Below are 12,677 nucleotides of genomic sequence, written 5' to 3' on the forward strand. Positions count from 1 at the left end.
GTCCAGGGCCTGGGCGAACTCCACGCGCGCCTGGTCGCTGAAGATCTCGTGTGCGAACGCCGCGTACAGGCGGTGCCGCAGAGATAGGTGGGGCTCTTCAATCGGCTCCTGCCGCTCCCCCTCAGGCTCTGAAGAACGGTATATGCTTGTGACGCGACATTCTTATATTATGCTGTTACAAGTTACGATGAATTTGCATTAATTTATAATATTAGCTCGTTTCAGAATCTTTATAATATTTAATTTTATTTCCCATATTTATCATAATGATTATTCAGTAAATCAATAATTTTTAAAGAAATCATGGTTATTACAACAATAATATTGAATTTTTAGTAAATATATAAAATTTGAACTCTACGGTTTTGCCTATATAAATTTCAGATAGCATAATATATCTAGATTATATAGTTTCATGTTTTTTTAATTATTTAAATATAAGTAATAACAATATTATAGAAAATTAATTAATTATTTATAAAAAACAATATCTACAACAATATATTTCAATAGAGAAAAATGTGAAGTTAAAAGTAAGTTTATAATATAATATATTATATTTATTAAACTTCAGTTTGTTTAAAATGTCGTTCTTCCATTTCACATCATTCAATTCATTCTCATTAATACATTTACCAAATGAAGATAATTCTTCATTACTTTCAGATAATATATCTATTTTGAAGGAATGCATTGATCTTTTTTAAGAAATCAAACCATTACTTCCAGCTTCTGTTAAGCTTCATAATAACTTAAAATCAACATCAGATATAACTCAACTAATTAATGATCTTAAAGACCTTAATTTAGAGCGCCAACAAAGAGATACATGGACATCACTTGACCACTAAAATTTTGTCATTGGTTTAGCAAAGTTTGGTACTAAAACTAACCTCATTTTAGACTTTGTTGGAACTAAGACACGAAGATAAATTTAATCTCATTTGCAAAAATATGAGATTAAACTTAAACGTACTATCTAAATATCCACTTAATCAAAAATAATTAAGCTCCCAGTAACTTTTTTGAATACTTTTATACAACAACTAAAAGAATGGAGAATTGAATATGAACTTAATTGCACCCCAGAAACTAGATCAATTCTATTATAAGATTAAATTAACGAAGAATATTTTTGTGAATCAACAGTTACGCTCAAAATAAGTTCAACACTATCTGCTCCAATTTAAATATAAATATTATAAACAGCTAAACCTGCAGTTAAAATGTATATCAAATTATAAGATCTCCAAGATCCTGTTATTTTTACTAGCCATTATGCTTGTGAATAAACTGGTGTTTCTTAAAGGGAACTAGCAATCGCTTGTTGCTGTTTGTATTTCTAAATAAAGTGAAAAGTGATATTTGTATATAATAGTTATTTTATAAAAATGTAAAATTCTAAAATTTCGGATGTTACTTTGATACAGTAAAGCAATATTATTCTAGGAATCTTAGATTAATGTTTTAGTATAATGCCTTAGTAATATATAAACTAATTGACTAATTTTTTAAAAGAAATTCGACAATTGTATGCACTATCTATTGCTAAAGGTTAAAAACGAGAAAGTTTGATTTAATGGCATTAGAAATTAGTCAATTAATATCCTATTATGTTAAAAGCTATATAATCTATAGGTAATATAGTTAGTTTATTATGCAACGAGTTTATAAAAATATAGCCTTTGTTAATTTAGTTTATCCCTTAAAAGACTGAAAATGATTATACAAGAATGAAGTAAAGTGCATAATTAGGCAAATCTATATTTTTTTCACAAACTAATTTGCAGTAGTCTAAATAAATCTAAAACATAACATAAATACCAATGTAAACATAGCCGAGTTAATAAAATATATAATAATCATAATAAACTATTCCTACAATCAGTAATGATAAAGAATTAGCTAAAACAGTAATAAGGTAACTTGTGGTAGGAAATAAAATGAAGATTAGTGAACTCAAAAATGTATTAAGCGAGTAATAATTGACAGATTAATTTTTTGCTACAACGGGTATTTAGATAAGTTAATCAATCAAAAAGGAAGTTGGTAGATTAATTGGTTGTGATATTTGAATATAATATAATACTAATTAAATCTGTAACTGTAAACATGTACAACTCTATGTTTATTTTATTTTAATAGTGTGTGACTACTTCTTGAATATATTTATATAAAGTAAACTTTAAGTTGTCAGAAATATATTATATTATAACTCTCTGGTAGAATAGATTTTCTAATCAAATTTCTGCATTCATATCTCAATATATTAGTCTGTTTACTATGCAATTATTTAGTAGGTATATGAAGAATGACAGAAGGAATTTAAGAACTAATTGAGTTATTAGCAAACAGCCAAATAACTGATTTAAATGTTATTAGTACAGTAAATAGTTCAAATATTATCAATCGAGCATCAAAATTGTAATAGAGACCACGGGGGTGGACGGATAAGTAAAAACGAAATATGGTTATTGCAGTTTAAGAATTAGGATATAATTTATAGGAGATTTAAGGCAAATACTTCAAAGAGATGACTTTATAACAGCTGAAGAATTAATATTTTTATATGAAGAAAAATAATCTTTTAGATTGATTTAAAATGATAATATTTTTCTCACTTATTTAATAAGAATTATTGATATATTTAAATACTACATGTGTTATAAAGTATTACAAAGAGTAAAAGAATTTGAAAATACAATTCATAAATTGTAAAAATATTCATTAGAATCAGCAAATTAAACTAACTTAATGAGTATAAAACAACAAGAATAATCTTATAAAAGTTAATATGGGATAACAGCTAGACCTACAAGTTTTTAAATAAATATACATTACCGTATATTTAAGACAAGTATATTTTAAAAAGTATGATAGAATATATAAAGTATAAATATATTGAACTTGAAAAGTTATTCCAGCAAATTATATAATTTACATTAATTTGTCAGTTTGAGATGCTCAACTTATTGGTACTATTTATTACTATATATAATTTTAAATTGCATATATTTAATCATTTTTATTATAAATTACTTAGATTATATATTATATTTAAGATATATTAATCATAAAATGAGAAGCAAACTGAAATTTGGATCTTCTCTTGGATTAGCATTATAGAGCATATAACCATTTTCTGCACATTAATCAGCAAGAGTATTAACTGAAACATAGAAATTGTAGAATGTTCAAGTGGAATCAATATAAACTGAATAATTATTGATACCGACCTTTAATGACAGTTATAGTATCTCTTCTCAATTATTTCTTGATGAAGATAAACTATAAATCTGTAGAATATATTAATTCAAGGATAAAGTTAAAGATGTAAACAAAGAACTACGAAAAAATCTTAAAAAATTATAATACATTACTTCAATATACAAAAAAGAATAAATATAGTTAAATAAAATGTTAATTGAATCAATGTAAATATTAAAAAAGTGATATAGTATTTTATAGTTATGAGATATCAAATGTTTTTCATAATAATAGATTTTAACAATTATTAAACAAAACTTTGAAAATTTACTAGAATACATAGTACGCTAAATTTAAAAGATAACCAAAATTATTAATTTTGTTGTAATTTTTACTATATAAATATCATGGTACTGCTATTTTTAGGTCAAAACGTCAATTTTTGTTTTTAATTGAAATCTATCGTTAAAAATTAAATCTTACTAAACCATATAGTTTAAATTTATTATTTTATAAAATAAAAATCAGTTTAATTTTACTTGATAATATTGATTCAGTGAGTAACGTTAAGTTTACATTTTTGAAATAAGTATATGTTAATGAAAACACAATCTTTTTCAGACTTACTGTATAAAAATTTATAAAATATTATTATATATGAACAAATAGGAATTTGAGAAGATATCATCACTCATTTTCAATTTTTTCAATTAGCTCGAAAACAGCTTGTTTCTCTTCTTTTGAAGTCGAAAATTTTTCATACTCAACAACTTGAATAGCCAACTCCTTTGCAGTTTAACCATCTTCATCAACCTACTTTACCAAACTCTTAATTCTTAAAGCAGTAGTTTCTATCATTTCTTTGCTTAGTTCAAGGTTTTCAAACTTGTCAGGGTTAGAAAATATGTTGTAAATCTACTCCATATACTTCTACCTTCCGAAATATCCACAGTTACTTAATACATTCATTCCATCTGCAGACTATACTATTATTTCCTTTGGGAAAATTTGACTATCAAACACCCAGTTAAAACCGACTTCAGAGTTGACTGATATGGCAAAAAGAGAAGCATTTTAACCTATTGTATTAGTAGAGTTAATAAGTGCTTATTTATCTTAAATAAACTACAATATTTCAGGTTATTCTCTAGCAATAGCAATGAACGTGACCGAAGAATCAGATGCAAGCACGTATTTTAAATTAACATTTTTACAGTGGATAACAGTTTACTCAATTATATTTAAATTTATTTCGTGTTCAAACAGAAATTTAAACACCTCTAGTTAACCATAATATGCAGCGTACATTAATCCTGTGAAATTAGGAAATACGCCATCTGCAGCTTATCTAGGATCTCTCCTTTTAATATTTTTAACATGAGATTTAATAAATTCAATTTCACCCTGCGCACATTTCTAAAACCATGAATTATCTTGACGGCAAATTGCGAACATTATAAGATGTAATAATAATTATATATTATATATCAATAAAATCATATGAAAAGTATGCGATTTATTGGGCTAATAATATATAATATTGTTAATTTATATTAAGTTATTTCATTTTATTAATCTCAAAATAAAAATCAATAAAATAATACTAATATAAGTCAATCAAAGTTTAAAATACTATAAGAATGAACTAACATAGCATCCAACTTAGTTTCTGATTTTTAATGGTAGATCTAAAGGATATTTAACTGTACTTAAAAATTTTTTAGCATTGTTATTTTTCTGCTTATTTTTTATGTGCATACTTCCAGGTTACATTGTTTAAGTGTAAACTCATCTGCAAAACTCTCATATGATATGTTATACCTTTCAGTAAAATTTGCTAAGTTGAGGTTATCGTGATTAATAGATTCAATTGCTATTTTTATTTTTTGAAGTCTTATATGAAGCGATGTCACTAAAATGTTTTACAATGCCGGTATTTTTAGGACAGTTACGGGAAGGTTGAAATTAATAATCTATGCATTTTTAATTTACAAGCTTATGAACATTATGATAATAATAAATTTATTAAAAACTGATTTTAATAAACCGTAGAATTTTTATTTATCTATCCTAAAATATATTCATATATACTCAAATTTTAAAATTAGAAACACTATTAGTATCAACTGAGTACAGCAGAATATTTTAATATTTAATTAAAAATATAGTATATAGTATTTGGTATTTAACGACCAATATCATAAAAACATATTATTGTATTCAAATAACTGAAAGAAAATTGTTATTAAACTCTCGATATCAAATCAAAGTTAATATTGATTATTATACTAATTTGAATAACAATATTACATATTTTTATCAAAATGTTATTAATGAAGATTATTTTAATCGACAATGTTCATTTCACATACAATATGTTAATTTCTACAAAATAAAATAACAAGCATAAAGAAGCTTATAATAGGTGACCATATAATATTAATAGTTGTAGAACTTAACTTGAAGTTCTTAAAAGGATAATGTTAGTAAGTATTTAATTTACTCATATACTGAATGTATTTATTGGAAACTAAACTAGTGAAAGCAATTCTTTAATTAATGGAAGTTAGTCAATTGATATTAAAGTTTTATTTAATATTTATATTTTAATATAAGTATATTTATACTTGCAATGGAAATTTAATGTAAGGATCCAAGAAAACATTATTTAACAATCATTCGTAGCTGCCAACTTACTACCTCCTAAATTGAGTTACTTTTACAGATTATAAACAAACCAAATTATTAAGATTTAATTATTAGTTTCGTCCTAAATTATATTACACAACGCGGTGATAAAAATTTAATTATTCACACTTATTTTTTTCTAAAATTTACTAATACTCAAGTATAGATCTTGGCGAGACTTATTTCTTACTTTCCTTTAGTATTTACTGGAGAAATACTAGCAACTCTTTATTAAGATTCTGGTTATTATGCAGATAAATAAAAATAAACTAGTTTCAGTCATCATTTATTATTATAAGCTAGTAATTATTAAAGATAATGCTTACTATCATAATCTTTTTAACCTGATAAGTACTGGATGAAATTTATTTCTACATTAAAATAGTTTAAATAAGTTCAAAAAATAAATAAAAAGAAGCCTAATAATTAGCTAGATATAGATTAAACATAATTTAAGTAGCAATAACTACCTTACCATGTTGTATAATTAGAATAGTTAAAACTGGATGCAATCCTTTGCTAACTGTGTTATGATGTTTATTATTAAAAAGATTTAAACCAAAATGTTATCATGAAGAATTTTCTAGAAAAAGCATATAAACCTAGATTTTAAGCATTTATACAATAAAAAATAATGTACGTATGCATTAGTGGTACTTGGCATCTAGCAGACACTGTTGCAGATGCAGATTCATAGCCTGTATAAATGATATTAAACGATTAAAAGGTTTATGTGCATCAAGGATTTTTATAGGTATCATAATTTATTCATGACTAATTAATGATATTAACACCATATTTAATTGCCAATAAACATATTGATGAGGTTATATTTACTGGTCATTCATAAGGTGCAGCTGCGTCATTTATACTTCAGTAAATGTTTATAATGAGGTTTCCTTAGTTAAAAACATAGTGTATTGGATTTGGTACTCCACCATTTGTTAGTAAAGGATTTATTTTGAATAGCACTCAGCCAAATCGAACGTATATTAACAATAATGATTGCATATCTAGGGCTGGAATTCTTTATCAATATATTAATGAAATTAGGAAAGCATATCCTGGTTTTTAGACAGAATAATATTCTGAATTTGTTGAAGAAAATTATGGATACGATGATGATTTTTATACTCCAGGTGATATTTATTGGCTGAAAGACAACAATATTGTCCCAATAACTAGATATGGGGTTTTTATTTAAGTTGACTCGTTTTTGAATTTTAAAGACCATCGATTAGAATATTATATTGAAAATATTAAAAAGTAAATATCAAACATCAAATGAGTGTATAATATAAATTATATCAAAAGTTCATATAATAATATTACTCCTCACTCAGCTAAAATTTCAGTTATTTTTCTTTACAACACCTCTCCACATCCTTTATATAACTAATTTAATCGCTACGCCAATAGATAATTAGGACTAACTTTTCTCCCTGCTTCTTTAGTAACTATATATATAATCTCTAGGTATATCCCTAGTTTACTACCACTCTGCTCAGCGGCTCTTAAAATGCCTAAAAACAGTGTGAAATCGTTAATAATCGTACAAGCTAGCTCATTGGATGCTTAGACAGCTTTTGCAAGTTCTTTTAACTCTGCTTCGCCAACGTTTTTATTAACTCCCAATAAAGCAAGCATATCTAGTGTATTTTCCCCATAAAGTTTATCTTTTAGTAGTCTTTACTATGGCCCGATTTTCTTCCCTAATACTAACTAACTACATTATTAAAACAATCTCAATACCTCTATAGGCCGCTAGCTCACATTTTCAACAACTATGCTACCAATCATCTAGCTCAGCAGTCCTATAATTTCATCAAAATGTTTATCTTAAGGTTAAATTTACGCCAATACACTACACGCCTTTAATTCATCCCTAAAAACAGCCAAAAACTATAAATTGCAATGAAGAAGACCAGGTTGATCTACAACTAATTTAGAGCAGAGTTCCTCGGCCTCCTTACAGTTTCTTGCTGAATTTAACAAAATCAGCATATCGCTTTCTGCCATCTGGTTATTTTTACTATAAATTCGTGATATTAGGCGTAAATTTGCACTTAAAATATCATTTACGAAAAATCGACAATAGTTCAATTTACAGTTAACGAATATCTAGTGTAGGAAACAAAATGGTGATATCTCCAAAAAATCTAAATGATACGTTGAAATGATATCAAAAATCATAAATATTTTCTTTTAAATAATTAAATTTTTGTTCAAAATTGACACATTTTACTACTTGTGTGAACATGTTTTTTGTTAGGGATTCGCCGAAATAATAATTAGATAAGCTAGTAAATTTTTGCAAATTTCTGAGTCATTTATATATTGTGCAATTTAATAACGATTTAAATTCTTCTAATACGTTTAATGAAAGCTGAAAAACTAGTAAATAAATTATATGATGAGTATTTTAATTTCCTCAGAAAAATTGAACACTTGATTTAAAAATCGACAAAATGATGCGAAAATAATGACTGGAAACATGTTTTCATAGTTTAGTATAATATTTAAAAATTTGTAAATTAGTGAGATGAATTCATCTGATAAAGCTAGTTGGTTCACTAAGCATAACATAGAATGAACTAACCCAATTCCTGCATGTATAAATTTTCTCAAAATAAGTTCAATTTTTTGACGTTTTTCAGCAAATTCTAATATTTCAACAAAGAATTTAAATATTGAAATATCAGTTGAATTATTAAGCGAGTGTAAAATTTAATAAAACTTTCCATTATTAATGATATCTTTCAGTAAGTCATCTGTGATTTCGTATTTTGCTGTAAACTTTCCCTGTGAAAGGCTCTCAAAAATCAAGTTATTAGGTTGAAGCTAAGTTTTAAAAGGGTCTTTATCTTCTGCATCACTACTAAATCCATCATTTTCATCATCACTAAAAGGATCTAAGATAATCTTTTCATCGAGTTATTTCTCGTTGAAAAATTCGGTAAGAAGCTGATCAGCTGATGGTCTGATAGAATAATCTAAAAAACAGCGGTCTAAAAATTAGCGAATAGTAGCACTGATTTCTGGTGGAAATGGAATTTATGTGGTTGCAATTTTGTAACAAGCTGCTGGAGGTGCAAAATCAAAGAAAGGTGGCGCAGATGTTATTAGTTCAAGAAGGGTCGCACCGAGCGACCAAATATCTGATTTATCTGTGCAAGCCTCCATTAGTATCACTTCACGCGCCATCCAATATGGAGTTCCTGCCATGCTCTCAAGATCTTATGCTTATTGGAGCGTCTCAGATACACCAAAATCTGCAATTTTTATTGTTCCCGACTTATCAATGAGTAGATTGGCTGCTTTGATATCTCTATGGAGTATATTGTGTGAGTGGAGAAAAGAAAGACCTCTTAATGTCTGATGCATGCATTTTAGAGCAAAATCATCAGATAAGACACCAAAATTTTTAATAATAGTCTAAAGTGAACCAGTTTCGATAAATTCAGTTGCAATATATAATGAATTTTCAAAAACAAAATGATCTAAGTATTATAAAATATTTTCATGACCTTACAGTTGTTATAATAAAGCTATTTCATTTAATTCAGATGCTGGGATATCTTTATCTTTCAATATTATTTATTTTAGTGCTACTGTCTACCCAGTCTCCTGGTTAAACCCTTTATAAACTGTACCAAATGCACCTTATCCTAAAATTTCATAGATAATATATTTGCCGTTAATTGTTTTTCGAGTTGTCATTTTTACATAATTAGTAAGGCCTTCACGATATAATATGTTAATATAAATAGTGAGACTGTAAAAAATTAAGTACATATTAAATAATAATTATAGGATAATTTGTTAGGTCCAAGTATGGGTAAAATAAAAATTATGTTATTATATATTTAATATTATATGATATAAACTTTCCTATTCTGGGAATGTTGGCTTTCGATTCATTATCTCCACCTGTTTATTCTGAAGATTCTCTACTAAGCATAACTGATATGGAACCTATAGATGTATCAGGACTCTTCTAACAACAAGTGTAGATATAATTGACAAAGCTAACATAACTGAGATACAAATAACCAAAAAAAGATTTAATTTCTACAGCCAATCCTCATTTCTATAAAATGATGGAATCCCATTCTGCAATATATTCTGCGTTTTATTTTTTAACTAGAAAAGGTCTTTGTTTTGTTCCTAAATAGATTTTAGACTAACTCTCAATCTAAACAACCAAAACTAATATTCTTTAAGTTTAAGAATAACGTATTTTAATTTATATTAATGATAGAAAGGAGGCTGAGAGGAAGCTTATTATTAGAGAGATCTTATAAGAACCTAATTTAAGCACCAGCTGGGTGGAAAGACTTTAAAAAATGATCAAGTGAGTTTATTAATTTTGCTAGCTAAGTTTCAAATTACTAAAGTTGTAACTCCATTTAGTGAAGCTAATGGTAATGATTCTTAGATAAGATTAACTGCATCACACTAAAGGGAGTGAAAATATAATATTATAATTTTAATATAATATTGATATTATTATTAAATTAAATAAATTATATTGGTTTAATATTAGACTAATAATATTATAAACTTTATAATAAATAAATGCATCAATCTAGTCCATTCAGATTGCTAATAAACCCAATATTAACTGTCTAATCCATCGCACCCCATCCAATTAAACCTTATTTTTCTCTATTCCAGCTGATACTTTGCACTGTCTAACTTGTAACAACGGCTTCTGCGCATAACTTAACATTTCCACCTACACCAACTTCCCCCTTATCAGTTTTTCTAACTCTTTCTTTAGGATAATTATACTTACACAAACCAATTTTGCTACCGGCAGTTGCTAAAAATGTATCTCTATTAAATGGATTAGATTTAACTTACCAAACGGTACTGGAGTCTGCCCAAGGTTTAAAATCAGTAATAGGTGTATTTTCGTTGAGAACTGCTAAATCCATAGTATATGTGTGACCTTCTAATGTGCCGATATATAATTTATTGAGCTTGGTATCTTGTCTATCAAAATCTAGACTGCAAATTCCATTAGAAAAATGATGTTCATAAGCAACTTTCATCATTCGCAAATCTATCATCTTTAAATCTCCGGAATCAAATCCAGTTGCCAAGTATCTATCAGAGGTGCTAGTAGCCCCACCTAAAGCAACACTCCAGCATTCTGGTGTGATTTTCATTACTTTATCTTAGTCAACGCGAATTCTAACCTAAGAGTCCTCATCTGAGCCAAAAACTAAAACGGGATCTTTCATTCTAGTATCCCACAATTTTACTAGCCCGTCTGCACCACCAGTAGCAATTTCTGGTGCACCAGTCTATTAAACATTCTTACCACCAATTCCATCAACACAATGCACAATAGCATTATGAGCTTTTTATTAGAAAACAGGCTTAGACAGATTTTCAACATCATAAACAAATAAGTTTCCATCATGATCCCCCGTTGCGAAATGGCGTTAAGGGGTTATTGAAGCGCCAAACGATACACATTTCAATGCTGATTATTTTTCATGTTATGTTATTTTTGTTAGTTTTTAATCATCAAACCCCCAAACTGTGATTTAACCTGTGCCTTTAGGTGCCATACCAACTGAAAGAAAACGAGCAGATTGAGGTATCCAAGAAGAACCATATATAGTATAATTAGTAGGAGCTGAATAGAGCTATAATATTTATGGATCAAGTGCAGTCATATTTAAGGAAAGGATAAATTTATTTGAAAACTTACTTTTATATTATATAATAATCATATATTTCTGATAACAATTAATATTATTATTATATATAGTCTAATAAAACTAAAGCTAAATGATCAAAAACACAAGCGGGAAAACACTTAAAACTTGCAAATAACTAAGAATTTGTCCTTCTGAAAGGCAAATAATTCCACAAAAGTTTCACATCAAAATGATATCTGTACTACAAAACAACATTATCAAAAAGTTGGCTGATTCGACCTATCTAAACTTTAAAGAGCAAAACACGTTTATACGAGCCACTTTGGAACAGCTGAAAACCAGAATTCGGCGCATGGAAACGTGCGCGGCCATATGTGAGCAGAACATTAATGTTATGAACGCCGCCAGTTAGCACTTAGTTTCTTAGTTTGATTGAGTTATGTCTTAATATTTAATTGAATACCAAATCCGCCAAAATGCGATCTTTCGCGAATCCCACGAACCAGTCGTCTATTCAGCTGTTCGACTCGTACCAGGCAATGAACGACGCCGCGAAGTACAGGGAAAGGCTATACTCGCAAAATCCTCCAAATTCGGAAGGGTACTCGCCCAGTGCGATGACAGTTAAAACGCAACAGCCACCTAAAAATGCTATAAGAACATGCCCCACTTGTGGCTGCAATGGCCACTGCGCAAAGGAGGAAATACGGCCTGCTATAAGTGTGGAAAATGACGGAAAAGCTGCTGTTGTATAGTACACAAATTTGTATCAATCTCCAGAGCCTGCGGGGGAGCGGCAGGAGCCGATTGAAGAGCCCCACCCATCTCTGCGGCACCGCCTGTACGCGGCGTTCGCACACGAGATCTTCAGCGACCAGGCGCGCGTGGAGTTCGCCCAGGCCCTGGACAGTCGCGAGCGGCTCACCTGCTACGACCTGGTGCTGCTGTTGCGGCTCTTCGTGGACCAGCTGCAGATGCTGGCGCTGGTGCACCTGTTCCGCGCGAACCTGGCGGACTTCGACGCGCAGTGGTTCCAGCTCGTCGGCTGCTTCCGGCGCCAGCACTTCAAGGACGTGTTCATGCGCGACTTCGGGCTGCGCTGAGGGG

At 28.8% G+C, this 12,677-nt stretch overlaps 12 protein-coding genes across 12 annotated transcripts; 8 read left to right on the forward strand and 4 right to left on the reverse strand. All coding sequences in view use genetic code 6, as the record gives it.

Annotated features, from left to right (window-relative positions):
• Positions 1 to 584: 584 nt before the first annotated feature.
• On the forward strand, positions 585 to 1,355 carry SS50377_24757 (Myb-like DNA-binding domain-containing protein; the record flags this gene model as incomplete). Its single annotated transcript, XM_067908598.1, has 1 exon — positions 585 to 1,355. One exon carries the CDS (start codon positions 585 to 587, stop codon positions 1,353 to 1,355), a length of 771 nt encoding a protein of 256 aa, XP_067763419.1.
• A 36-nt stretch (positions 1,356 to 1,391) lies between these two features.
• SS50377_24758 (uncharacterized protein) lies at positions 1,392 to 2,075 on the forward strand (the record flags this gene model as incomplete). The annotated part of the gene is made up of 1 exon (XM_067908599.1): positions 1,392 to 2,075. The coding sequence occupies one exon, from the start codon at positions 1,392 to 1,394 to the stop codon at positions 2,073 to 2,075; it is 684 nt and encodes a 227-aa protein (XP_067763420.1).
• A 236-nt stretch (positions 2,076 to 2,311) lies between these two features.
• On the forward strand, positions 2,312 to 2,596 carry SS50377_24759 (uncharacterized protein; the record flags this gene model as incomplete). The annotated part of the gene is made up of 1 exon (XM_067908600.1): positions 2,312 to 2,596. The coding sequence occupies one exon, from the start codon at positions 2,312 to 2,314 to the stop codon at positions 2,594 to 2,596; it is 285 nt and encodes a 94-aa protein (XP_067763421.1).
• A 482-nt stretch (positions 2,597 to 3,078) lies between these two features.
• Positions 3,079 to 3,453, forward strand: SS50377_24760 (uncharacterized protein; the record flags this gene model as incomplete). Its single annotated transcript, XM_067908601.1, has 1 exon — positions 3,079 to 3,453. The coding sequence occupies one exon, from the start codon at positions 3,079 to 3,081 to the stop codon at positions 3,451 to 3,453; it is 375 nt and encodes a 124-aa protein (XP_067763422.1).
• A 441-nt stretch (positions 3,454 to 3,894) lies between these two features.
• On the reverse strand, positions 3,895 to 4,662 carry SS50377_24761 (uncharacterized protein; the record flags this gene model as incomplete). Its single annotated transcript, XM_067908602.1, has 1 exon — positions 3,895 to 4,662. The coding sequence occupies one exon, from the start codon at positions 4,660 to 4,662 to the stop codon at positions 3,895 to 3,897; it is 768 nt and encodes a 255-aa protein (XP_067763423.1).
• Positions 4,663 to 4,820: 158 nt separating this feature from the next.
• On the reverse strand, positions 4,821 to 5,213 carry SS50377_24762 (uncharacterized protein; the record flags this gene model as incomplete). Its single annotated transcript, XM_067908603.1, has 1 exon — positions 4,821 to 5,213. The coding sequence occupies one exon, from the start codon at positions 5,211 to 5,213 to the stop codon at positions 4,821 to 4,823; it is 393 nt and encodes a 130-aa protein (XP_067763424.1).
• Positions 5,214 to 5,839: 626 nt separating this feature from the next.
• SS50377_24763 (Lipase class 3 family protein) lies at positions 5,840 to 7,183 on the forward strand (the record flags this gene model as incomplete). Its single annotated transcript, XM_067908604.1, has 1 exon — positions 5,840 to 7,183. The coding sequence occupies one exon, from the start codon at positions 5,840 to 5,842 to the stop codon at positions 7,181 to 7,183; it is 1,344 nt and encodes a 447-aa protein (XP_067763425.1).
• Positions 7,184 to 7,230: 47 nt separating this feature from the next.
• Positions 7,231 to 9,615, reverse strand: SS50377_24764 (Kinase, STE STE11; the record flags this gene model as incomplete). The annotated part of the gene is made up of 1 exon (XM_067908605.1): positions 7,231 to 9,615. The coding sequence occupies one exon, from the start codon at positions 9,613 to 9,615 to the stop codon at positions 7,231 to 7,233; it is 2,385 nt and encodes a 794-aa protein (XP_067763426.1).
• Positions 9,616 to 9,797: 182 nt separating this feature from the next.
• On the forward strand, positions 9,798 to 10,253 carry SS50377_24765 (uncharacterized protein; the record flags this gene model as incomplete). The annotated part of the gene is made up of 1 exon (XM_067908606.1): positions 9,798 to 10,253. One exon carries the CDS (start codon positions 9,798 to 9,800, stop codon positions 10,251 to 10,253), a length of 456 nt encoding a protein of 151 aa, XP_067763427.1.
• A 225-nt stretch (positions 10,254 to 10,478) lies between these two features.
• SS50377_24766 (WD domain, G-beta repeat-containing protein) lies at positions 10,479 to 11,585 on the reverse strand (the record flags this gene model as incomplete). Its single annotated transcript, XM_067908607.1, has 1 exon — positions 10,479 to 11,585. One exon carries the CDS (start codon positions 11,583 to 11,585, stop codon positions 10,479 to 10,481), a length of 1,107 nt encoding a protein of 368 aa, XP_067763428.1.
• A 115-nt stretch (positions 11,586 to 11,700) lies between these two features.
• Positions 11,701 to 12,006, forward strand: SS50377_24767 (uncharacterized protein; the record flags this gene model as incomplete). Its single annotated transcript, XM_067908608.1, has 1 exon — positions 11,701 to 12,006. One exon carries the CDS (start codon positions 11,701 to 11,703, stop codon positions 12,004 to 12,006), a length of 306 nt encoding a protein of 101 aa, XP_067763429.1.
• A 40-nt stretch (positions 12,007 to 12,046) lies between these two features.
• SS50377_24768 (uncharacterized protein) lies at positions 12,047 to 12,673 on the forward strand (the record flags this gene model as incomplete). The annotated part of the gene is made up of 1 exon (XM_067908609.1): positions 12,047 to 12,673. One exon carries the CDS (start codon positions 12,047 to 12,049, stop codon positions 12,671 to 12,673), a length of 627 nt encoding a protein of 208 aa, XP_067763430.1.
• Positions 12,674 to 12,677: the final 4 nt, after the last annotated feature.

This window comes from Spironucleus salmonicida, chromosome 5 (genome assembly GCF_000497125.1).
Source record: "Spironucleus salmonicida strain ATCC 50377 chromosome 5, whole genome shotgun sequence".
Classification (NCBI taxonomy): Eukaryota; Fornicata; order Diplomonadida; family Hexamitidae; genus Spironucleus; species Spironucleus salmonicida.